This window comes from Pantherophis guttatus, chromosome 7 (assembly GCF_059756535.1).
Source record: "Pantherophis guttatus breed Tessera chromosome 7, ASM5975653v1, whole genome shotgun sequence".
Classification (NCBI taxonomy): domain Eukaryota; kingdom Metazoa; phylum Chordata; class Lepidosauria; order Squamata; family Colubridae; genus Pantherophis; species Pantherophis guttatus.
Genome location: NC_142069.1, coordinates 69,855,583 through 69,883,206, shown reverse-complemented (window position 1 = coordinate 69,883,206; position 27,624 = coordinate 69,855,583). Strand labels below are relative to the sequence as shown.

Here is a 27,624-nt window from a genome sequence, read left to right as displayed (position 1 = left end):
AAAAATGCCAAAAAAGAAAAGAAGAGCCAAACACTAGGAAAAAATCGATATGTATGTGAAAAATTAGAAGTCCTTCAAAAAAAATCACAGTCCGGTTAAATGTAATTTAATAAAGGGAGAGTGGAGAAGTAGCACCAAAAAAAGAAAAGAAAAGAGAAACAAATTCTTTTGTTGAATCTCAAATATATATTTACAGCTCTCTTTCCAGAGTCACTGTAATCTTCTTCTTTTCAATCTCAGACTCCTGCCACTGACAGTTTCCCAGAAGAGCACCTGAATAAACAATCCTGCAGGCTGTCTTTGATGCTCTTCCCACTATCTTATCTATGATTAGGCTCAGAGTCCTTGAAGAATAACACAGTTGTTACTTTCTTAAGCCAAAGAGAAAAAAAAGGTAACAATGTTTCCAATCCACTAGATGGCAGTGCTACTTATTTTCTCCACCTTCCCTGCCTTCTTGTTGTTCAATCCACCATAAAATATAAATGGAGAGAAAGAGAAAAATAGATAAAAAGAAAACAAATAAAAGATTTATACTAAAAAGGCATTAAAAAGTTATTAATTGAATAGATAAAACGGAAATCTCCAATCCAATCCAGTCCAGTCTGAGTTACAAAATAAAATTGTCCTTAAGCATCCACACATAAAAATAAGTCGAAAAATAAGCAAAACTACCTTCGACTCAAGCTTAATACCGCCACCTCCTCTTCTTCTGTCTTCAATTTTGACTTCCTTAAAACCTCAGGGTGTTCTCTCAAATAATCTATTTAAAAGTTCTCTCACCAAGCTGACACACTTTCACTTGATCTCTTTCGTTCCAGAGCTATCCCAATTTCAGCAGCTTCTATGGTTGCCTCTTCGTCACCGGAAAAAAAGGGCTTCTCCTGGATCAATCAGGGACTTTGTGGTATCCCTGGAATCAACAGAATGTGCCCTCCACTATCTCTATGGGATTATGAGGTCCGAAAATGGACTGTCCAGCGACGAAGATATCGACAGCAATCTTGGAGCTTCAAGATCACCCGTCATACTGTCGCAACGCCAGCTCCACCCTCCAAAGTTGGATATCTTTGTCTTGTGATCTGTGTGACAATTTTCTTTTGTTTGGGAGTAAATAAAAGACTCTTCACTGCATTTAATTTCCTTATATTTAATTTCCTTCTTTTATAGAATGATCTTCACAATATAGTCCTTTCCAGTGTTGGTAACACTGACACTTAAATTTATTTCTTAAGTACCTCAAATTCTCCAACTCCAGTTTTCCTTTCACAGTCACTTTCCTCTCTGTTGCATTGGCATGCACCATGATCCTAAAACTTTCAGGAAACAAGTGCAAAAAGGCATTTGAATCATTATGTTTACGAACACATCTTCCCTTTTTCTTGCAAAGGACATGGCTACAAATCTTGGCTGCAGAAGTCACATTAATGATATAATGTCCGAATGGACCATTCATGTACTCTTTCACTTTTTGACAGGTTTCCTAAAATAAAACAAAGAATGATAATTGATTTTTGCATTACTATAGAATATAAAATATATCTACTCAGGAATTAGTCCAATTGAATTCACTGGAGTTTATATCCAGAGAATTGGGCATACTTCAAAACTTAAGACCTCCATTGATAATTGTTCAGAAGATCCAAAAAGCATTCTGTCATATTCAAAACAATCCTGAAAAGTTAGTCTTACTTTACTATTATTAAATTCTAAACCCCTTGGAACTAAGTATTGGAAAAGCAAAGCTTGAAAAACAGAAAACATCTGTGGCTGGATTTTGGTAGTGCCAGTCAAGATCCACTTCCACCCACCCATTTCTTTCCAAGGGGAACCAGCTCCTTTCTCCTTGCATTCAAAGTCTGACCAAAAAAAAGAGGCAATGGCAAAGTTTGATAACTGTTGGGATATAAATTTATAAGCAGAAATACATATGCAGAAAATGATTGCGTGTAGTAGAACTGTAAACATTTTACAGCCTGAGATTTATATTTCTTTCTGTAGCCACTAAACTATAGGAGGCCACCTATAAGACAATGACTTTAGTAGAATGATAACTGGTTTTGATCAGCGGTGGGTTTCAAAACCTGCCGCTACTGGTTTGCTTGTGTGTGCGTGCTCGCGCACACACACAACACTTCTGCACATGTGCAGAAGCGTCTGGGTGAGTGGGCAGAGCTTCCCGCCACCGCCGCTACCAGTTGGCCCAATCCAGTGCGAACTGGTAGCAACCCATCACTGGTTTTGATATTATATATATATATATGTGATATAGCTACCAAGAGTTCCATGTCCATTTAATTATATCTTTATTTGAAATTAGATTCATTACAACTTTCTTTTATCATTAATGCCATTTAAATAGCTTTTGTATCCAGAAAGCCACATCTATTTTTCTGGGCTAAAGATTGTAGAAAACTACAATCAGGCTACAGATAAACATTTCATTAAATTCATATACATACATACATACATATATACATACATACATACATACATACATACATACATACATACATATTTATTTATTCATCACATTTTTGAATCACCCATCTCCCTCAGAGAGGAACTCAGAGAGGAAAATTTAAAAGGAAACAAAGATGATTAAACCCTGTTTAAAAGGTGAAAGGAAAGGTCTCAGAGCACCAACCAGCCCCACAGCTGCATGTTCTTCTGGGCTCCCCCATGAGGTCACAGAGCCATATTACCAATACACATACTGGTGTGTGAATAGCCATAGGGACATTCTCATCATAAAAATAATTGTGCAGGCAATAACTTTGATGCCTTTTCTACTGCAGACCATTGGTCTTTCACAGCTAATAGCACAGGGAAACCAATGCTCTTGAATAAGTTAAAAGAGTGACCTTAAGCACCATGTCTTCTTTCTCCTTCCTCCAAATACTACAGACTGCTCCTGTTTATTACTCTTATCTCTGAGAATATATTTTTGGAGGGGTGGCAGAAAGTTTATCCTTTTTATCAACTGCTTCAGTTAATAAAAGAGAAATGATCAGTTTTTAGGACTGGTGTCACAAGTAACATGTTATCCAATTGTCCATTCATTACTAACAAAGGGCAGAAAAGTAATGTGATTTCTTAGGTAAGGTACACTTGGGTAGTTTCCATATTTATTTTTCTGTGCCAGTGAAGACATTAGAATAATGATGCTACAAATCTTTTCATTCCATTAATTGCTTTCTGAATATTATTGCAGAAATTGAAGATAGTTATTGTATTTAATAAGATGTTTTCACCCTGTGATTGGGTGAACATGGTTGATAATCCCCTAAGAATCCCTAACTCTATATCAATTCCTGGACCGCTTATTACAAGCTGTAAATGTTGACATAAAAGGAAGGGAGGGGATCTCAAGAATTCTAATGAATATGGCTTATGGGCATTTTGGTCACCCACACTAACTTACAATGGTACTGGCATATTGCATGCTTCCCCAAAAGACCATTCCTGCTGCCCCCATGGCCGCTGTTTCACCAATTGTAGTCACCAAGTCTTCCTGGAAAGTAAGGCAATGAATAGGGATATTTTAATAGAACACCACACACTGATAATAAACAGTCATTCCCCCTACCGCTTATTTGGGGAGGGGGGTGTATTTGTGATTAAAAACTGTTTAAACAGAAGACCTGTTTGGCCCAACTGCAAGAAAATTTAGCACCCTAAATTTTAGCTAGCGCTATCAAATGCCTGGCTAAAAGTCAACAAGGATGCATCCTCCCAGTAAAAAAAATATTGTGTGGTTTCTTGGGTATGAGACTTTTTCAGCTTATCAAGCCAAGTTTTGTCCTAACTTGGCAACTTTAAGACTTGTCCACTTCAACTCCCAGAATTCCCCAGCCAAGAAGTTGCCAAATTAGGACCCTCCTGAGTTACAATATGTTAAATATGTGGACTTTATACTATAGTATGTTGGAGATTCCTTTACATTCAAATGCTGTGTTTAGAAAATTGCCTATAATTTTCTGCTGAGAGTGTATCTCCAAAAATATCTGATTCCTGAACCAGTAAGTGCATTAGTAATTTTGAAATGTGGTATTGGGACTCTTAAAATGATTGCTACTGAGGTTTTTGCTAATAAAATAAAATGTTACTAGAAGGAAAAGAAGGAGGGAAATGCCACTATAGTCTATGCAGGGTTCAGCTCAGGGGTGGGTTCTAAAATGTTTTACTACCGGTTCTGTGGGCATGGCTTATTTTGTGGGCGAGGCTTGATGGTCATGTGACAATTCTTTAGGATTTAGCAGAGGTACTGGTCTACCAGGCTTTTAACTACTTGCAGAGCTGTACCGGTCTACCAATTTATTTTTGCAGGCACCGGTCTACTCATTTGTTTTCTTTTAACACTGATCAGCTGTAGGGCCCTTTGAAGCCCCGTGGCAAGAGTTTAAACAGTTTTTTTCCCTCTAGCCGATCAGCTGGGACTCAGGAGGCAGCAATAGATTGGGGGTGGGGCCAAATAAGAGGTAAGAATAATGCAGAGGGGGCGGGAGGCGGGGGGCAGGGGGGGCAGAACCGGTTCGGTGATGTCATAGTCATATCATCACCGCTACCAGCTCGGCGGAACCGGGCGGAACCAGGAGGAACCCACCACTGGCTCAGCTGCTATGTAACAGACATAAACTATTTAAGATCAGCCTTGCCAATATGTAATTCAAGCCTAAGATAGTACATTGAATTATGAAAATAGGTTGGACATTATGCATATTCAGATTTGTATCATAGAGTAACATTCCAATTGTCAACGTATACATGCATGCAGTTCAAGGAACACCTGAGGGATGTGGGATTTTACCTGCTGACTGGTGCAATAGGATTGGGTGTTTTGTTAATATGATTTATTGGGTTAGGGATTTTCTGTCTTTACTGTAAGTTGTATTGTGTTGGGGGGGTGCACTGAGGGAGCTCAACCAATCTCATTGTAATATGTTGTGCACTGACAATAAAGATTTGAATTGAATTGAATTGAACTATTCCTTTCCCATGATCATGTGGTTGATAATGATGTAAAATAGACCTACTCTGTTTACTTAGGATCCTTTAAAATTAAGGATTCTAACCAGTCATGATTCCTGGTTACATGTAGAATCTGACATGCAACAAATTTACCCATGTTGGACTTCTCCTATGCCAGTGTTCAAAAGGAGAAAATAAAACATGCTAATGGGTATGAACCGGATGGAGTTCTAATAAATATGTAGTGTAAGCTGTCAACAGACATTGATTCTGAGATTCATACACCCCAATACCTTACCTCTGTTAAAGGTTCAAAGGTATATGCATAAAATGGCCTGGCATATACAAAAACAGGCAAGGCATAATCTTTCCTAGCCATGGAAGCAATGCGCATTGATTCCTTAAGGCGATGGTGCACAAATTTCAAAGCATTGGCACTTGATTTCAATATGATTTCAAGATATATAGAAGGGAAAAGGGCAGTACTGTCTCTCCAAAGCCAAAGTAGTTGATCATTCCGTGAAATTTCAATATTTGGACATTTGCCTGTGTATTGGTCAGGTTTTTTCTTATAATCATAATTATAGCAATCTGGATATAGATAGTAGCCCCAATATCCATCTGGTCGCATATTTTCAGCTACTAAAAGTGTCTCTCTCATGAAACTCTTCCCAGCTTTTTCATATTCTTGCTTAGCTAATCTCTTGATTGCAGCTTCAGACAACTCTGGATGCAACTCTCTAGCAAATTGAATAGATCTGTTTCTGTAAACATTTTTACTACCCCAGTTTCTATCCCACTGGGGTCTCCAGTTTTCCCAGTCAATGACTCCAAGTCCATGAAATTTCTTCAGTGGGATCATTCGGTCGATATCCAATTTTGTTTTTCTGAGATGTTTGGTGAGGCTTTCATTTTGCGGTATAATCCCATGGAGGAAATGCCCATGGTCATCAATATGGGGATAGACCCCCAACTGGGTAGGATAAAATATTGTCACAGCAGACCCACTTAAAGTCTCATTGGCATTTGGTACAATGTGATAAGTCTTGAGATCTAAATCCACCTTATAACGCAGCTGACATTGGGTAGTAGGTGCATTCCAGAACACAAGGAAAGGTTCGTTAGGATACATTGGAGCTTTGGTCTGCATAACATGAACTCCATTAAATCTCTTCAGTAATATCCAAGTTGCCAGGCATTTAATCCATAGATGACACATAATACACAGTTTTTCTGATACTTTTAGTTCCTTGAGGGAGGGAAAGAAAAACAGGAAAAGTACAGTGATGATAAGAAAAGACAGAAATTCATAGTTGCAGTAGATATGGTAGACAGCTAGATTTTCATACTATTTATTAAAAGGTAACCAAAGTTGAATTAATCAATTATTTATGATCATAGTTAAAGGGTGTTTAATGTAATGCTGATCTAATTAGTTAGACAGGTGAAATCAATATATTAATTCAAATAAAATAATTGCAATATAATTTCTATATCAACACAAATAGAGCCCACCATCATTAGCTCTTACTGTAAGCAGCAAGAGCCAAAGTTTTCAGAGAAGAGATGCCAACCAAAACCAAAAAAATATATAGTGTAAAGACTCCTTTGAAACATAAGAAGGGCAAAAAAAAAGCAATGGTTTTAAACTGCCTTGAATAAAAGATGGGATTAGACCTTTGTATTGACAGAGGACAATTTAATGTGGGTTTTAGTCTCATTTCCCCTCTAGCACAGCTAATGCTTTTGTTTTTTCAAGTGGGAGAATCAAAATGGATTAACTTAATTAAAATTATTGAGAAATTACAACTTTTATGAGATAAATGATTGTTATACCAATACCAGGCAACATGGTAAGAACAAGATTGAATACTGGATTAATGCAGAACTGGATAAAGTAGTAGTTAGGAATTGGAACTTATCCCTGCATTATCTTTTCAGAGTCACTTGATAATTGATGGTCAACAAATCAATTTAATAAATAAATCTTCGAGAATTTAGTATCAAATTATTTGGCACAACCAAAAGGAATAATGTCAAAAATCTATAGGCCATTTTTAAACTGAAATGATGAATCACTCTTATGGCTTGAATGGTTTGGGATACTAATTTGGGCAATGTAATAGTTGAAGCAAAATAGCAATCATTATGAAAATCAAAGTTTTCTTTCTGCCTCTAACCAAGAGTTACAATTGAAAAAGGCAATTAACATTGATGAATAAATCCCACACAATCACTCTTGAAGACATTGGTGAGCTGTACACAGAAGGGATCAGGTAGTCCTCTTCTGGCACAATGTTATAAGAGATATTAGAATGACTACAAATTATGAGTCAGATATTCTCCAAAGCTAGGATTGTTAAATCAATTTATATGATCTAATGCCTCATTTAAAAATAAAGAGCTGATTGTCTATTTACTTTGGGAAGCCAAATTAATTAATACTCAAAGTTGAAAATGTTTTGAAAACTTAACCATTTATTTGAGGATTTTAAAAAGGTGTTTTCAATTGCTTTGTTACAAAAAAAACATCTTAGAATAACTTTGATAACTGAGCAAGAATCATATTTTTATCAAGTTTGACAGAATTTATTGTTTTGTTAATGACAGCAGGTGTAACTTTATCCATTCTTCTGACATATGGAAATTATGAACAACTTGTGGATTTTATTGTTGTTATTAACAGGGCCCTTGACTTTTTATTTACTTATTTTATGTTTTGTATTCATCAAAATAACATTGCACATTCTGTTTTTTTCCCCTCTTTGTTTAGACCAGACCTGTCAAACTAGCGTCCGCAGGCCGGATGCATCATGCACAGGCCATGCCCACCCCAGCTCTGCAAAGGCAAAAAATGTCATGATACATTACGATATGTCACATGACACAATCGAGTTTGACACCAATGGTTTAGACCATTGTTCAATTAAATGTAGTTTCAGTCTAATTGTAATAAAGTATTTTATCTAGCTAAACCAGATCAGATCTCTAATAAAATTAGAGTTTAGTGGTCCAACTGTGCCCAGAGGATGAAAGGCTGGAGGTTTCATGTCTCTTCTCCAGGAAGCCCATTGGATTTAACCTATTTCTACTCTGATGCTGCTGGTTTATAATGAGTTCTGCTACCACCTGTCTTCCATAGGGCACTTCACTTGACTTCTTCCCTGATCTTAGTTGTACGAGAAAAATAGGGCTCTTTAAAAGGGAATACTATTTAATGTGGTCTCATTCTATCTGCAGTAAGGATTTTTATTTAAGGAGACCATATTTATTTAAGGAGACCAATATGAATGAAGTCAGATTGAGCCAAGCAGTCAAATGAAGCCATGTGAAGTCAAGAGTTGGAGATTAACACAAGGCCCTGCTCTAAAGATCATGAGACTAGCTGCTGAGTAGGTTCATATGATGAGGAGGGTTGCTGTAATCTTTGTTCTCCTACCAATTTCTCAGCTGAGTATGTACTATTTCCCAATTTATGTATTCCTCAGATTAGAATATTCTGATCATACAAAGTACTGCAGGATACTGTACACTTTAATCCCTAGATGTGTGAATTCTCTTGTTTCCTATAAAATAGATGATACTTGCTAAACATAATAGAACTATAATAAATAAGGTATTAATTATCAAGTCCATATTAATGGTTTGCTTGTGTCAACATTCACATGGAACCTGTAGCTTTTCCCCACCCGATCCAAATTTTTAACTGTGTATTCTATATTTAGTGTATTGAAAAATAGATAAACATGAACTTCGGCATTTTATTCTATACATAAACTAAAATAAATTACTCTGGTGTTATCACTCAAAACATTCCCCCTGAAGTAGATGAGCAACCCAAACTGGTACTCCATTTTACTTACAAAGATATGCTGCAACATCAGATTAGATTAATTCTGCAATTTATCATTATATTCTCATGTATAACACTTTGTAAGTCACAGTGTGAAAAGAAGACACAACTTTCTTAAACATCTTGTATGAAGTCACTTCTGTTTAACCTCATCTTTAGAGAACTTTGGTGAAACATAGATAGAATCTTGGTGATGAAAACAATAGAGCAAGAACGTTGGCACAAAAGGGCATTGCAGTACAAGCAGCTTAGAAAAATAGCAATACAAGTAGCATACTGCAACCATTTATCTTCTCAGCACCCTTAATTTAGGTCATCAATTTGATGTCCTTTCAGACCCTGACACTCAAGTTTCACATCAGAGCATAGCATGGAGACAGCATTAATCATGAGATAGGAATGATAGTATTGTCCAGCTTCTCCTTGATTTGTCAGGATCTTTTGATATTTATCATTATGTTCTTCTGGACTGCCTCCAAGGATGTTAGAGTGGGGAGGGAAGTACTTTGTAAAGATTCTCCTTTCTTTGTAGCCGGTTCCAGTTGGTTTAACAATCAGGTCCAAGGCCTCATTTGTGAGGTGTCTGCAGCTCAATCTTCTCATTCTAATATCTATCTGAGGAAACTGGACAAGATCAACCATGAATACAAATGATACTTGACTGTACATGTGATTATAGGCTGACCAAAACACACTGCCAATGTCCTAGTGTCTGGAGATGTCAACCCCACTAGATAGCCCAGACCAAGAAATTATGCTTCAGCCACTTTTTCCTAGGTAACAGTCCTTGCATGTCTCTGGCAAAGTCTTCTGCCTTCAGGAGGCTATACGGCTCTGTATAGGGAGAAATGAGTTCAGATTTAATCCTAGCAAAATTATTGACTGCGGATATTCCCAATTCAGATTTTTTTTTTTCCCCCTTAAGACTCACAGTTCCTGTTCAGGATAGGTGGCAGCAAGGGGCAGGAAGATTCTTGCACAATCTATCTGTTGTACCAACTGTATTTGTCCCTGAACCAGGAAGCTCTTCAGGTAGTCAGTAATGGTCCTATAGCAATGGCTACAGCTGATCCACAATGCAGTGGTGCGGATAATAATGTAAAAAGTGTATTTTGTCCTGTTTTACAACCTTTTTTGCCACAGTTGTTAAGAGAATCACTGTAGTTGTTAAGTTAGTAGCACAGTTGTTAAATGAATCTGGCTTCCCGGCCAACTTGTCAGAAGGTGGCAAAAGGTGATCACATGATCCCAGAACACTACAACTCTCATAAATATGAGTCAGTTGCAAAGCATCTGAGTTTGGATGGGGAAATCTTCACAAAAACTTGTACTTTTTATGAGTATTTGCCCATATATGTTTACTTCATATGCAGTTTTTGTAGCATGCATGCTTAGAAAAAGCATTTTTCTTTCATTTTTTCTTTCCTGTGCAAACCTTTCCCTAATACACACATTTTATGTATTTTTAATACTCTTGCTGTTCACCTCTATCTTAATTATGAAGCTGAGCTTCATGACCTGTGCATCCTTTCTGGTGTCAAATTTCAGTAACCACTGTAAGAGAAATAATCACACAAATCAAAAAAATCGAGTGGGGATTTGGATGCCTTTCATATAATGATGTTGCTACTATAGTCAAACAATCCATGATTTATTGCCTCAGTAGGAATTCTGAAGCATCTATATTTTATGATTTATCAGCAAGTCAAACGACGGGCTGATCACCTACTCAGTGATGTTCTTCAAAGAATCCTCATCTATTTGTTTATGGTTTTATAACTCTCAAAGATTCAGCTCAAATTCAGTTAAGAAATATGGAACCTTTGAAAGTCATCTGTTAAAATCTGAAATTAAGCATATTTGAGATTTTTTTCTCATGTTTTAAATTTATTTTCAATTTTAATGATAATAACCTGTACAAATATTTTCCAAGCTGAGCCATGAAAGAGATTCAATTTTATTCCCTGTATGAGGTGATGAGACATTTTCAATTTTCTTTCTTTTTTCCACTGTTAAAATGCTCTGTCTGTACGCAACCCTGCTGGAATTTTTGCACTTATGCTGACTCTCCCGCAGCCCTTCTTGGAATGACAATTCTTATGGTTTAGGCACTGCTGCATCCAAATAAGGATTATGCTGTTTAGTGTGAGGTATTTACTGTTTAGTGTGATAGTGTTATAAGGCGGCTCCCTAGGTGGCTCAGTGGCTAAGACACTGAGCTTGTCAATCAGAAAAGTTGGTGGTTTGAATCCCTAGTATAGATCTCCTGCGTGAGTAGGGGGTTTGGACTAGATGACCTCCAAGGTCCCTTCCAACTGTGTCATTGTACTATGTGGTGTTTACACTTCTCTCTGGAGATAAATTGTAGACATCATTGCTAATAGAAACCAGTGTAAACAACCATACAGTTGTTATGTGATAGAATCAGATGACAGGATGCAATATTAAACACTTATTTTTGAAAAATATATATTGAACTACATATTAATAGTCCTTATATTTACTTTAATGTATCAAGACTGTACTCCAAAACAGGCATTCCTGTGGAGGAACATCCAGGCATGGCAAATTTTAAGAATGTTTACTTTTGTCTTTTTTTATATGTATATCTATTGAAACTACTTGTTTAATGTGCTACTATTTGGGGTTCAGGTTAAAGTTATGTGAGCAATATAAATAGATTATTATTGTACATAACAGGTACATTTTTCTTGTTCTTTTTAAACTGAAAATTGCAAATCTATTGCACTACTTCAAACCCTAATGATTCCATTACATATTATCATTAAATTGGTAAAAACTGCTCAGTCATGCTCAATTAAACTTTCAAAGGTGACACATCATTTTCCCACTTACATGAGTGACCTAAAAAGAAATCATGCAGAAATATTTTGGCTCCATAGCTGGAGCACAAAAAGAGGGCTTCAGAAATTAATGAGGTGAAGCTTGTGCCCAAGCCTGCTAAAAGAAGTAAAAGTATTTCCAGGAGATTTTCAATTTGTAAAATTGATTTGTATAACCCACAAATAAAGAGAGTGTGGGAAGTATTTCAGAAAGCACCCTCTCTGGTTTTCTGGATAGTAAAAGGAGAGGAAGGGAGTTTCAGCATTGCAAGTTTTTTTGTTAATGTAGCAGTACAATAAAGATACACTTAGTAGTCCTGGTTGCAATCTGGACTACTTTGAAGGGTTAACAGAATGTGAAAGATGCAAAAGACATGGGAAATATTCTCATTTCTCCTGTGGCTGCTCTACATACCTTTCTAAACAGCAAAATGGACACTAGCCAGAGGGACTGTCAAAAATTACCATTGCCAATTATATTTGAAAATGATCATAGTAGAGTACTGGGAAAAGTTTTCAGTTAGTAATCATCATGTCACAGATTAATCTTATTAGCTACAACACTGCCACCACAACAAAATATTTGCATCAGTGCTATATGGAATCATGTTATAGATTTATAAAGAAGTTTCTAAATTAGAAATTCTTAAAGGCTATCTTTATAGAAATGGCTTGTTCATATTATTATGAAAAAACATAATGATGTTGACTAACATAAAATGTGATTTGAAGTTAATGCCTTATTTTACTGCAACAGAGGGTGTCGGAAGTCAATGTTTCTTTTTCTTTTTTTCTTATCCTTCTTTACTTCTCTTACCCCTCTTCCTCCCCACAGTTTTCCTATTTACTTTTGTATTTTGTATCTTATTTTATCTTATAATCCAATAAAAATGTTAAACCAGAAGTTCTTAAAGTCTAAAACACAGGTTCCTTATTCCATGCTTAACTCCTATATTCAGCTTAACTCCTATATCAGGTTGCATCTCCTTCAGAGTCATCTGATACTGACTGAAGCAAATTTTGGAGGGTCCACCTCACCTTTCTAAATAGAATCTTCCCTAAAATGTCTTGATCTAGTTTACTGAGATTTTACTTTCCCAGCATTAGCTGGAGCCTTCCTTACGCTTCAGTGGAGTATCCAAGACTTCAATCCCCAAACAGATACAACAGCTCAATGATCCATTACAGCTTAATGATAACCTCCTTGCTCCATTCCCAGTCACTTTTATAACATTTAACATAGGAAATTCTTCACCTTTGACCAAATCACCAAATTACCCTTAAAGGCAACAACTGGTATCTCTAGGAATATCACTCTATATGTTCCCAGGTATAGTGGAAGTCAAATCTGTTTTATATGTATTGTTATAATGCTGTCTGTATAATAAATAGAAGTTAGGACACATAACACCAATTGTTAAATCTTAATCTTAACCTTGGGCAGGAGGTCATCATGTTTGTCTGGGCAGATTATCTTTCTACTGGGAATCAAATTGTTAACAAAAGCCAAGGCTTCCAGAAACCCCTCCTGGGATCTTTCTTACACTATTATTGCTTCCAGCTTTTTAATATGAGTTTGGGGGGGGGGGTTTCATTGTTTTATATTTGATGTGTTGAAATATTCTTCTTTTGAATATTGTTCTTTGTCTGCAAATATGCCAAGAAGAAATGTAGCTACAAATCATGCTTGCATTATACTTGAATCCTGATTGTTCTTCACTTGTAGAAATGAACTGAATTTCTTCTAAGAGTGCATATTCTTGATTAACTAAACCTTGTTTCCAAGCATAATAAAATATTGGAATTCTTTATTGTATTATTATTCTTGAACCGAGTGTGCAAAAAATTGTCTATGTGCAATTTGCCAGAACTTTTATTTTCCCCAATATCATGCTATTCATAAACACATTTCCACTGTAAAAATGATTATGAAATTAATTAATATTATTCATTTTAGATACACCATACTTGGGTTACCAAAAAAATCTAAACTTCTGCAGATTCCACAGAAATATACAGGAAACTCTGGATTTTTACTGCCATCTAGAGCTCATCTATATCATTTCAACCCATGTATGAGATGCCTATATCAACATGTGCCCAATGTGTGTGAGCAGATTTTTGTTTAAAGACAATTAGTGTGAAGGTACAAAGTTTCTAGATTGTTTTGTGTAGTGTTTTAGTGATTAAAAAATCATCTGCACAACTGTAAAATGCTGTAAGCATTGATGCAAGCTTAGGGTAATGTAGAAATGCTGAGAGATGATTGATAGCATTTTATTAATATCCATATGCATACTGGTAATAGAAAAAGATGCAAATGGAGGGAAGAAACTAAGGTAAAGCAAAGTATAGATTTGTCAGTTCTACAACTAGAAAACATTTCTGAATGAAATAATTAAAGTCTGCTTATCTGTAGGAATCTGGAGGAGAAGGCCCCTCTGAATCCTGCCTTTTGTGGATTATCTCTTGCAGGGGTCCCACAGTAAGATCTTCTCAGTCTTGCCCTTTCTCTGGAATAATATTCTTCTAGACATCAAAGTGGCCCAACCCTCTTGGCTTTTTGGAAACTCCATGACACCTGGCTATTTCTGTGGACCTCTACAGATTAAGGGAGTCACTTTGGCTTCTCCTGATGTGTATGGATGGTGTTATGGTTGCTCCCTGGTGCATGGAAAGTTATTGGTTACTTACCACATTTATTTCAATATATTGTTATATATTGTGATGCTTTTGGTTTGATTTTATTGCTGCTTTGGGAGGACTGACACAATCAGGAGTCACATCAGTGGTGGGTTTCAAATTTTTTACTACCGGTTCTTTGGGTGTGGTTTGGTGGGTGTGACATGGCTTGGTGGGCATGGCTTGGTGGGCGTGGCAGGGGAAGGATACTGTAAAATCTCCATTCCCTCCCCACTCCAGGGGAAGGTTACTGCAAAAATCCCCATTTCCTCCCGATCAGCTGGTACTCGGATGACAGAGAATAGATGGGGGTAGGGCCAGTCAGAGGTGGTATTTACTGGTTCTCCGAACTACTCAAAATTTCCACTACTGGTTTTCCGGAACTGGTCAGAACCTGCTGAAACCCACCTCTCAGTCACATAATACAAACCCAGTAAAACAAACTAACTATCCAGGAGTAATAAAACCCACAGCTTTAACTAAAGGTATTTAGTTTCTAAGCTATTCTACCTATTTTACTGATATTTTGTATGTACAGTATTTACCAAAGCATATGCCTACAAGCATGGGTGTCCAGCTTTGACAACTTTAAGATTTGTGGACTTCAACTTCCAAAATTCCCCAGCCGGGTCTGAAAGTTGCCAAGGTTGCATAGTCCTGATCTACAGCATTAGCATTTTTTGTCAGTTTTCCTTCTCATAGTTTGAGAAGGAAACTTCTTTTACTTTGTCCATCCATCTGTAAAATGCCCTATGCCCTTGAAACTGAGCAGGACTGAACTTTACACAAGAGCATAGATATCCTTGATTTTCATGAAAAACCAACATACATATCCATATTCATGGATAAATAATAGTGCTACAATTGAATTGCCTAGAACTGAACCTTCTACCAAATTAGAGAAATCACAAGTTATTTGAAGTTCTTGCTTCCAGCTTTTCTTGCACAATTGAAACTGCCATTACCAAACAGTAGCCGTAGTAATTGTAGTAGTCGTAGTTGTAGTCGTTGTAGTAGTAATAGTAGTAGGAAGCTACTATTGTATACTTTGATATTTGCTTTTCTCCTCTGGAAAAAATGAATAATTCCTTTTCACGGTATAGGTGGGCTGGCACCCACTAATAGCACATCAAGGACCTACGTGTAGGGTGCTCTAATGTATATCCATTTTGAGTCAAAAATAAAAGCCATTTCCTTTTAATGGTTTAAGATTGATACTTTGGGAGCATGTTTTGATCACACCACCCTAAAATGAATTTGAGAGAATGGAACAAGGATAGCAATATTAATAGCACTTAGACTTACCGTATATACCACTTCACAGTGCTTTACAGTCCTCTCTAAGCAGTTTACAGAGTCAGCATATTGCCCCAACAATCTGGGTCCTCATTTTATTGAGCTTGGAAAGATGGAAGGCTGAGTCAACCTTGAGCCCGGTAAGATTTGAACTGCCAATTTGCAGGCAGCCAGCAGAAGTAGCCTGCAGTATTGCATTCTAACCACTGCGCCACCATGGCTGTTAAAGAACTTCCCATTCATTTCAATGGGGCAAGGAGATAATTTAGCCCATTTATTACATTTTAAGAATTATCCCTGCTCCTATAAGTGCCTCGTGCAATCTGTTCATGAATACCAAGACAAAGAAAGCTTTTAGAGAACTTTTCAACTTTCAATTTTCAAACATTAGAGGTGCTCAAAAGTTGTGACAAAATTTTATAGCAGTTTGAAAACTTAGTTGTTAATGTTTGTTGTGGAATAAGTCTTTAAAAACTGGGAGAAATATCTCCTTTTCAAATCACAGAAATGTTACTAAAAGTGATCAGCTTGACCACTAGATATTTTGTTCAGGGCACCATGATATGTGCTTTAATAGGCTATTATAGTTAAATTGGCAAAAGAAGAAGGGAATGGCAGAGAACAAGGTGGCTGGATGGAGTCACTGAAGCAGTAGACGTGAGCTTGAATGGACTCTGGGGGATGGTAGAGGACAGGAAGGCCTGGAGGAATGTTGTCCATGGGTTGGACACGACTTCGCAACTAACAACGACAACAATTAAATTATCAGCCACAGCCATTTTTTCATTGTGAAGTCTGTGTCCAGTTCTGTGCCACAGCTTTTATGGCCAATATTAAGAGATTAATTATGGTATAGATCAGGGGTGAAATGCTCCCAGTTCGGACCGGATCGCCCGATCCAGTAGCGATGGCAGTGGGTGGTTCGGAGAACCGGTAGCAAAAATCCCTGCAGCCCCCATCCACCCACCCACCATCCCCAGCTGAGCCGCATGATCATCAGAGGCTTTTTTTTTTTACTTTTAAAAGCATATTTTCTACAACTTCTTCCACCAAAAAAATGCTTTTAAAAGTAAAAAAAAAAAAAGCCTCTGATGATCAGGCAACACAGCTGGGATCGTCAGAGCCTTTTCAAAGCATTTTTTAATCATCTCTTCCCCAGAAGAGGTTGCAGAAAAAAATGCTTTAAAAGTCTCTCTGACGATCCCAGCTGAGTTGCCTGATTGTCAGAGAGACTTTTCAAAGCATTTTTTAAAACAATCAGGCAACTCAGCTGGGATCATCAGAGAGACTTTTAAAGCATTTTTTTCTGCAACCTCTTTAGGGGAAGAGGTGGTTAAAAAAATGCTTTGAAAAGGCTCTGTCAATCCCAGCTGTGTTCCTGATTGGCAGAGGGTTTTCAAAGCATTTTTTGCATTTGCAGAAAAAATGCTTTGAAAAGTTAAAAATAAAAAGTTGGCCACGCCCATCCAGTCACATTACTCATGCCACCAAGCCACGCCCACAGAACCGGTAGTAACAAATTTTACATTTCACCCCTCATACTGATCAATAACTGATGGTGTCGTAGTAGAACTGAAAGTCTGCAATGATGTTCTATTACAAAACTTGGTTAAAGGGTCTTTTCAACTGTAAGTCTCTAAACCCATAGAAGCTTGAGACTATTTCACTTATCCATTGATCAGTAGTAAGAAGAAATCTTGGCAGAACAATTAAGAAGAGCTACTACATTTATATGAAACTCTGTCCTTTTATACATAGTAAACAAGTATCTGCCAATCTAGCAGCTCAAAAGCATGTACAAAATGCAAGTAGAAAAATAGGGACCACCTTTGGTGGGAAGGTAACAGCGTTTCGTGCACCTTTGGCATTGAGTCATGCCAGCCACATGACCACAGAGACGTCTTCGGACAGTGCTGGCTCTTCAGCTTTGAAACAGAGATGAGCATCGCCCCCTAGAGTCGGAAATGACTAGCACATATGTGCAAGGGAAACATTTACCTTTATCTTTTTAAACAAGTAAAATCCTGATTTGATCACAAGGAATGGAAATCTCATCTCTCAAAGGACATAAAACTTTAAATCAATCAAAGTTGCTCTATTCTAGTTGGGATGATCCTTGTGGTAATTGTTCTTGGGTCTTAAATTATGCATAGGAGATAAGCAGGTAGCCAGGGGCTAAATGGTGAGAGCAGAGTATCCTAAATCTCTATAAGTTTGAGTGAGATAAGTATTGTTTTACAGTTTTTACATTTTCAATGATATTCCAGAAGGTGGTGCTAAAAGACTAATACTTTTCCCTTTAATAGTAATTGTACAAATGTGTATTGTTGTCACTTATGTTCATTTGAACCGCAATATATCCACTTTGTTGGTTACAAACAAAGGAGGGAGGGAGGGAGGGAGGGAGGGAGGGAGAAAGAGAAAGAGAGAGAGAGGGAGGGAGGGAGAAAGAGAGAAAGATTTTCTGCTCCTCCTCCTCCATCACCAATATACAGACATGACAGTGACTCTGCCAGCATACTTGCCAGTAAGTCAGGATGAGACATAAGGACATAGAATCATTCAACATTTCTTTATTTCCACTCTTTCTTCCTAGCACATGTTCAGTCTCTCAAGCCTTCAGGGGTAGATGCAAAAAGTATGACATAAGTTTTAATTACATGTCATACAAGTATGACATGTAATTAAAATAGCATTTGCTACTATAGGAGCAGTCTTCTCCTAACTCCAATTTAAGAAATACATAAAAAACAAATAAGAGCTGTCCATTAATTTATTTAAATTTTCTGCCACTATATAATTGGAAAATTATATAGCTGTAAAACTTCCTAAAAAATAAGTCTGTGTCCATTGCTCAGTTACTAGCCTGTTAGATTATGACTGCTTATATGGATATTATTAAACTTTTTGAACATTATTAAACTTTTTGAACATTCCAAAATTATCCTATTCCTTGACATCCAGTTTGTCTTTTTATATTATAAATCCATATTCTGAATTTTCTAGCAAGCTTCTAGCAAAGCAAGCTCTGAAAAAGAACAAGAAGGCAATGGTTTACTTCTTTGTTTGTTTTAAAAGCCCTCACTTGGAGTAATAAGCACTGTAGGAAAGTTTAACAAAAGATTCTTTAACAAGAAAAGCCAATCCAGACCATCAAATATTGAAGTACTGTTTGAAATTAATAAATTAATTAACATCTATTTACATATAAATCTAGCAGAAAGAAATAGGACTTAATTCAGCCTTCTAAAATATAGACTTTTTTTAAAAAAAAATGATCACATCTTTTTTATAAGAAGGAAACTTTCAGCCATAAAACTTTGGCTTTTATTCTGATTTATTTATTTAGATCAAAATGTAAATGTTGACAGGTTCTTCCTGTTTTACCATAACTATTATACTATAAGAATTATATCCTTTGTGCTCTGCTCTACAGAACTCTAGGCCACCCAAGTAAAATTTTACCAAGGAAGTGACATCCCAAATTCCGTTCAGTTGTGACATCTTCTTTTCCTATATGTGTGGGTTATGAAAAGCATGCAAATTTTAGTATCAAAAACCATATATTTAAGAAGGAAGAATAAGCATGTTCAAATTTCTGCTCATGGTTCCAAGCCAAAAATTGTAAAATAACATTTTATTTTGCATGCTCTGTCAAAAAAAAAAAAAAAAGCAGCTGTAACGGCCTTGTTCAGACTTCTTGTGACATTTTTTTCATTGCTACTTTTGGGCTGGTGATAGCTGTTAGCAGGACATTTAAACATGTTTTAAAGTTAGTTTACTTTTCATAATGGTTTTTGGTGTGACATTCAGATGAGCCTCATGTATTCTCAGGTACAAACACATAACTAAGGTTGATTATCAGCAGATAGTCAGAACATGCAAAGATGAATTCAGAATGAAGAAAAACTTGCAATAAAAGTCAAAAATAATTCTAAAAGTTGGGGGGTTTAGGTTTCATTGGATTTTTATTTTTAAATATACATCAATATCAGTATATAAAAAGCGTGGCCTCTGGGTATAATTCATTTTGATACAAACAGCAATAATAATAATAATAATAATAATAATAATAATAATAATAATAATAATAATAAATTTATTATTGACTTAATGCATAATAAAGTCAAGGAATTAACTTCAGCCAAGTACATTCGGCGAATTCGTAAGATATTAATGTCCAAATTGAGTGGGGGAAACATCATAAAAGCCATAAATACCTGGGCTATACCTGTGATTAGATACTCTGCAGGAATAATTGACTGGACCCAGATGGAGTTAGACAATTTGGACAGAAAAACAAGGAAGCTTATGACAATGAATCATGCCTTGCACCCTAAAAGTGATGTTGACCGATTATATTTACCAAGAGCAGAGGGTGGTCGAGGACTCCTACAAGTAAAGCAGACTGTGGAAGAAGAAAAATGCAGCTTGAATGATTACATCCAGAAAAGTGAAGAACCAATGATTAAGGAAGTAAATAAAGGAGGCCTTTTAAAGACAACTAAAACAAAAGCAGAATATAAGAAAGAAGTAATTGAGCAGCGAGCTGAAAATTGGAAACACAAAGCTCTGCATGGCCAATACTTAAAAAGTATTGAAGGCAAAGCTGACCAGCAACTAACTTGGAACTGGTTAAGATCAGGAGTACTGAAAAAAGAAACTGAAAGCTTTATTTTGGCAGCTCAAGAACAAGCCCTAGCCACAAACTGTATGTAGGCAAAAATTCAACATGTTACCACCAACAGCAAATGCCGCCTCTGCAATGAGAAAGATGAGACAGTCGACCACCTGATCAGTGGGTGCAGCAAAATTTCACAAACTGACTACCTACAACGCCATGACCGTGTTGCTAAAATCATTCACTGGAAATTGTGCCAGAAGTTTGGATTTGAGTACAGCAAAAACCACTGGGAACATCAGGTTGAGAAAGTTTTAGAAAATGAGAAACTCAAGATCTTGTGGGACTTTAGGATTCAGACTGACAGGCACTTGGTCCACAACACACCTGACATAACAATAGTTGAAAAGAAAAAAGTATGGTTCATTGACATTGCAATACCTGGTGATGCACGAATTGAAGATAAGCAGCAAGAAAAAATCACAAAGTACCGGGACTTACAAATTGAAGTTGAGCGACTGTGGAAAAAGAAATCGTGTGTTGTCCCGATTGTAATTGGAGCCCTCGGAGCAATACCCAAAGGGCTACCCCGCTATTTAGAAATTCTAAATTTGCCGGACTTGAACATTTTGACTCTACAAAAAACCACCTTACTCGGAACAGCTTACATCCTCCGACGATACCTTAACAGTTCCTAGGTCCTTGGTTAGGACTCGAGCTGCTGAGCTATTAACCAGCCTCAAAGGCTGTGAATCTCACTAAAGATTAAATAATAATAATAATAATAATAATAATAATAATAATAATAATAATGCTGGCAGCAACCAGTATCAATCATTAGCACCAGTCAATGGTATTTGTGACACATTTTAAATGATCAGTTGACTACGTTTCATGTGTAATAAATAAAAGAGATGATGATGATGATGATGATGATGATGATGATGATGATAATAATAATAATAATAATAATAATAATAATAATTGTTACATTGATCAAACTTATATAATCCTAGTATTGATATACATGTTCTTTTAGAGTACCGTATTTTCCGGCGTATAAGACGACTGGGCGTATAAGACGACCCCCTACTTTTCCTGTTAAAATATAGGGTTTGGGCTATACTCGCCGTATAAGACTATCCCTCTTCCAACGCACACCAAATAAAAATTAAAAAAACATCAACTGGCTCACCCACAATGTAAAAGCAGCTGTGCTAGACCCAAAATGGCCCCTGAAACAAGCAGGAACCTCACACAGCCCCAAAAAGCCCCAAAAAACAACTTTCACGCTTTACACACACACAACACAACACAACACAACACAACTGGCTCATCCACAATGTAAAAGTAGCTGTGCTAGACCCAAAATGGCCCCTGCAACAAGCAGGAACTTCACACAGCCACAAAAAGCCCCAAAACCCAACTTTCACACTTTACACACACAAAATTCCACATACAGCTGTGTGAGATTTTGTGTGTTTGTGTAGTTAGAGTGAAACACTACAGAAACACACTAAATCTCAGAAAGCTGCACAAATATTATTTTATTTTATTTTATTTTATTTTTATATGAAAGCTAAATTTAAAACTTCCTAAACTTTAAATGGCTAGGTCTAAAAAAGAACTTAAAAAAAACCCAATTAACTATTTTTTTTTAAAGATCCCAAAGGGGAAAAAAACTTACGTACCCAATAGAACAGGGGTCTCCCACCTTGGCAACTTTAAGACTTGTAGACTTCAACTCCCACAATTCCTCAGCCAGCTTTGTTTTGCTGGCTGAGGAATTCTGGGAGTTGAAGTCCACAACTCCCTGCCTGCTTGGTTGTAGGCAGGGAGTTGCTTGCTGATGGAATGGATTCAGGCAAGCGAAGCAAGGCAAGCAGCTAAGGCAGTGGTTCTCAACCTTCCTAATGCCGCGACCCTTTAATACAGTTCCTCATGTTGTGGTGACCCCCAACGATAAAGTTATTCCTAAAACCATCAAAAATATTTGTTTTCCGATGGTCTTAGGCCAGGGGTCCCCAACCTTTTGGACCTCAGGGACCACCAACTTCATAATTTTAAATTTCGCAGACCACTAATACGAATCCAGTGCCCCGCTTGCTGAAGCACCTGGACTCCCAGTACGGGATGGGGTCCTTCAGGTACTCTCCATCCTCTCTGTCTCTCTCTCTCTCTGTCTCCCACTCTTTCTCTCTCATTCTCTCTTTCTCTCTCTCTCATTTTCGCTTTCTCTCTCTCTCCCTCTCTTTCTTTCTCTCCCACTCTTTCTCATTCTCTCTTTCTCTCTCCCCCTCTCTCATTCTCTTTCTCTCTCCCCCTCTCTTTCTCATTCTTTCTTTCCCCCACTCTTTCCCTTTCTCTCCCCTCTTTCTCATTCTTTCTCTCTCTCTCCCACTCTTTCTCTCTCATTCTCTTTCTCCCCCCTTTCTCTCTCTCTTTCTCCCACTCTCTTTCTCTCCCCCCCACTCTCTCTCATTCTCTCTTTCTCTCTGTCCCCCTTTCTCTTTCTCCCTCCCGCTCTTTCTCTTTCTCTCTCATTCTCTTTCTCTCTCCCCCTCTTTCTCTCTCTCCCCACTCTCTCCCTCTCATTCTGATTCTCTCACTCTGATTCTCTTTCATTTTCTCTCCCTCTCTCTCATTCTCTCTCTGATTCTTTGGTTCTCTTTGATTCTGTCTCTTTCTCTGTCTCTCATTCTCTCTCTCTCACTCTCTCTCTCTGATTCTCTCTGTCTCTTTCTCTCATTCTCTTTCATTCTGTCTTTCTCTCTCTTTCATTCTTTGTCTCTTTCTCTCTCTGTCTTATTCTGATTCTCTCTTTCTCTCTCATTCTCTCTCTCTCTCATCTCATGGGCCAGCCAGTGTCTTGGGGCTGAGAGGAAGTCAAGCATCTCCCTGAGAGACTGAGGGCCGGAAGAAGTGTGGGAGCGAAGCACTACTTGAACTTGTGCGGCATGAGCATTCGCCTTGGTATATTTGCGCCAGCCGATGGCCAAGGCAGCCCTCATCTGTCTGCTGAAAGTGCAGCATCAGGATTCTGCCTTGCTATATTTGCGGCGCAAGGCAGCCTTTGTTTCCTGCTGCTTGGGACTCAGAGCGGTAAATAGCGTCTGATCCGGAGAGCTGCTGGATTTTGCTCTCTAATCCGGATGCCAAATCGGCCCCCTGCAAACTCTCGTCTCTCAAGGAGCGCTCCCTGAAGCGGGGCTGGAAACTTTGGTTGGACTGCTTGAGAGGAGAGCTTGCAGGGGGGCGATCTGGTGTCTGCAATGGAGAACGGCATCCGGCTTTTTCTCTCCGCTGTAAGAGCGCTGTAAGAACGGCAGCCCTCATCTCCTAATGTTTGGGACTCGGAGCGATAAATGGTGACTGGTCCAGGGAGCAGCTGGATTTTGCAGTCCCAAGCATTAGGAGATGAGGGCTGCCACTCTTACAGCGCTCTTACAGCGGAGAGAAAAAGCCGGATGCCGCTCTCCATTGCAGACATCAGATCGCCCCCCTGCAAGCTCTCCTCTCAAGCAGTCCAACCAAAGTTTCCAGCCCCGCTTCAGGGAGCGCTCCTTGAGAGACGAGAGTTTGCAGGGGGCCGATTTGGCATCCGGATTAGAGAGCAAAATCCAGCAGCTCTCCGGATCAGACGCCATTTACCACTCTGAGTCCCAGGCAGCAGGAAACAAAGGCTGCCTTGCGCCACTCCTGACACAAATATACCAAGGCGGAATGCTGCTGCCATACAAATGAAAGTTGTGCTTCACTCCCACAGCTTCCAGCCATCGCAAACGCCGCTTCTTCCCGCTTCTGCCGCCCCCTCCCCCACCGCCACAACAGCACCATTCATTCCGGATGGCGAGGGCTGCGCTCGTTTTTCTGTATTGCACCACCATCAAAACCCCTGTGAAAGGGTTGTTTGACCCCCCCAACCACTGAGCTAAGGTAAGCAAGCCAGGAAAATGCGCTGCGCACTCCCACCCTTTGCCTGCGAGCCCGGACGCTGATCCGGACGGCTGCAGAACGAACTGGGCACCGGCTGTCATGTCTTTTCTGCTGTGCGGGGTTCGGCACCTGGGCTCCCGGGGTTTAAGCCTCTGGGCCAGCCCGTGCTGCTCCAGGATGTTCACTTCGGGCTCCTTGGAATCGCTGCTGGGCAGTTCTTCCCGTTGGGGCGATGGTGGGTGGCAGCGATCGGCGTCGCTTGGACTGCGGGAGCCACGGCGGACTCCTTCCCCACGAGGTATTGCTCTGCATTTCACCACCTCTTCCAGGCTCGCAGCCACCCACCATCGCCCCAACGGGAAGAACCACCCAGCAGCGATTCCAAGGAGCCTGAAGCGAACATCCTGGAGCAGCACGGGCTGGCCCGGAGGCTTAAACCCCGGGAGCATAGGTGCCGAACCCCGCACAGCAGAAAAGACATGACAGCCGGTGCCCAGTTCGTTCTGCAGCCGTCCGGATCGGCGCCAAGCCAGGAAAATGCGCTGCGCACTCCCACCCTTTGCCTGCGAGCCCGGACGCTGATCCGGATGGCTGCAGAAGGAACTGGGCACCGGCTGTCATGTCTTTTCTGCTGTGCGGGGTTCGGCATCTGGGCTCCCAGGGTTTAAGCCTCTGGGCCAGCCCGTGCTGCTCCAGGATGTTCGCTTCGGGCTCCTTGGAATCGCTGCCGGGCGGTTCTTCCCGTTGGGGCGATGGTGGGTGGCTGCGATCAGCGTCGATCGCTGCGCACTCCCACCCTTCGCCTGCGAGCCCAGGTGCCGATCTTCTTGGACTGCGGGAGCCACGGCGGTGCTGGCCGGGCTGGGTCTGGTGCGGTGGGCGGAGATGAAGGAGCAGCCTCGGCGGCAGCAGCAGCAGCAATTACAACGGGAAAAGCCGTGGGGAAAGGAGGACGAGGAAGATCTGGCAAGGCGGTGCGAGCACTTCATGGCTCCTCCGGTGAGCGGATTGCGAGAGCTGCGCGACTGGGGCGGAGACATGCGAAGTCGCATGGAGCTTCTCATAATGGAGACGCAGAGCCAGGTGTGCAAGGCGCTGGCCCAGGTCGACCGCGCCGCCGCTTTCACCGTGGACTGCTGGGAAAGGAAGGAAGGTGACCCGAATTCCGGGGTAGAGTGGGGACGCGTTCCTTTCTCGTGGGCCGCGCACTGCCTGGCACCTCTTGTAGGTTGGAACTAATTCAGAGTACAGCTTCCCCTCAATGTTGCCGGCGCTCCCAAAGTGTCATCAGTCAGCGCCAGCAACTCAGATTCGGGTACCCGGCGTATAAGACGACCCCCGACTTTTGAGATGATTTTCCTGGGTTAAAAAGTCGTCTTATACGCCGGAAAATACGGTAGTTATTCAATATTTCAATGTTCCATTTTAATGCCAATGATATTATTGAGCGTACATAGCAATACCATCTTTCAACCTCTAATCTTTCTATCTAATTATTACTTATATTCTATTATATAAAAATTATATCTGAAAAAAGTTTTTTCAACATATCAATAACAAGAAAAAATTGAAGGAAACAGTAGGTCCACTAAAGAGAGAAGATGGCAAGGAAGTAACAGGTAGTAGGGAGAAAGCAGAGCTGCTTAACTCATTCTTTGCATCAGTCTTAGCGCAAAAAGAAATTATAGCTGAACATACCAAAAAAATACTGTAAAAGACAAACTAGAAATAAAAATTAAAATAAGCAAGAAAATGGTAAGAGAATACCTCTCTGACCTTGACAAATATAAATCACCGAAACCTGACAGATTACATCCCAGAGTTCTAAAGGAGCTGGCAGATGTTATCTCAGAACCATTGTACCATATATTTTAAAAAATCCTGGAGCACTGGGGAAGTATCTGAGGATTGGAAAAGGGCTTTCCCATCTTCAAGAAAGAGAAAAAAACAGACCCAGGAAACTTCAGCCCAATCAGTCTAACATCAATACTTGGAAAGATCCTGGAAAAGATGATCAAGAAACAGATCTGTGAACAACTGGAAGCAAATAAAGGTATAACTAGTATCCAGCATGGGTTTGTTAAAAACAGATCATGCCAAACCAATCTCATTTAATTCTTTGATAAAGTGACTAAATTAATAGACCAGCAAAATGCTGTGGACATAGTATACTTAGATTTCAGAAAGGCATTCGACAAAGTAGACCACAACCTACTTCTTGGTAAGCTAGAAAAATGTGGAATAGACAACGCCATCGCCAAATGGATTTGTACCTGCCTGACAATACATACTCAACAGGTACTCCTTAATGGTATTACATCCACATGCAGAGAAGTAAGTAGTGGGGTACCACAAGGCTCCGTCTTAGGCCCAATACTCCATTTTAGGCCCAATAGTGAGGACAATTAACCAGTAGAATAGCTTGCCTTCAGAAATCGTGGGTGCTCCATCACTGGAGGTTTTTAAGAACAAACTAGACAGCGACTTATCTGAAATAGTATAAATTCTCCTGCTTGAGCAGGGGGCTGGATTAGATGATCTCCAAGGTCTCTTCCTGTTCCTCTTCTCTTCTCTTCTCTTCTCTTCTCTTCTCTTCTCTTCTCTTCTCTTCTCTTCTCTTCCCTTCCCTTCCCTTCCCTTCCCTTCCCTTCCATTCCATTCCATTCCATTCCATTCCATTTCATTCTATCCCTAGCATGTTCTTTCAAGTCTCCAATGGTGCATTCATTGCAACTGTAACTGTGTCCATCCACCTTGTTGCTCATCATTCTATTTTTCTCTTTCCTCCCCAACCAAAGGAATTTGGTTTTAAAATCATTGAACTGCTTTCTTTTAAATTTGGTATACTTCATTCCATCACGACAACATTGTTTTCATGTAAGTTAGGGGCAATTCAGTGAACAAATTCAAAAAGCAAAACCCATAACATTGCGTATAAAGTTTTACCCACTTTGCAAAACGACAATCCATCCTGGTAAAAATTAAAAATGCCTAATAAATAATATTTGTTCCTTGCTAAGACAAAGGGGAGAGACTGAAACTTAAAACAGTTTTTCCAGGTATTGGAAGTGCAGACCCTGTTATAGGATAAGAAGAGAGAAAAGAGGGAGGAAGAGTGGAAAGTGGAGAAAAGAAGATGCCAGAGAGAAAGAAAAGATGACCTCCCCTTAATGTTCAATCTGATCTTTCCCACCATTTCTTTCTGATCCACCTATCATTGGTATGTGATGCAACCCCCAGAATTAAATTCTGAACATGCAGCCCTTGCTTTATGTTTATATTTATATGTTGTATTTACAAAAAGAATGGCATTTTGAATCGGATAAGTGTCTGCATCCGGTTTGTGCTTAGGACTACCTGCTTATTTTCCCCTGAAACTGTTGGAAGAATCCATCCACTTGAAGTTAATATACGCTGCTACT

The 27,624-nt window shown here is 39.2% G+C and overlaps 1 protein-coding gene across 1 annotated transcript; it reads right to left on the bottom strand.

Annotated features, from left to right (window-relative positions):
- Positions 1-1,134: 1,134 nt before the first annotated feature.
- Positions 1,135-9,002, bottom strand: LOC117667820 (hyaluronidase Eo Hy-1). The gene is made up of 4 exons (XM_034421418.3): positions 8,835-9,002; positions 5,270-6,220; positions 3,425-3,514; positions 1,135-1,483 (listed from the first exon to the last, which is right to left on the bottom strand). Exons 1-4 carry the CDS (start codon positions 8,850-8,852, stop codon positions 1,151-1,153), a joined length of 1,392 nt encoding a protein of 463 aa, XP_034277309.2. The 5' UTR covers positions 8,853-9,002; the 3' UTR covers positions 1,135-1,150.
- Between the last annotated feature and the right edge of the window lie 18,622 nt (positions 9,003-27,624).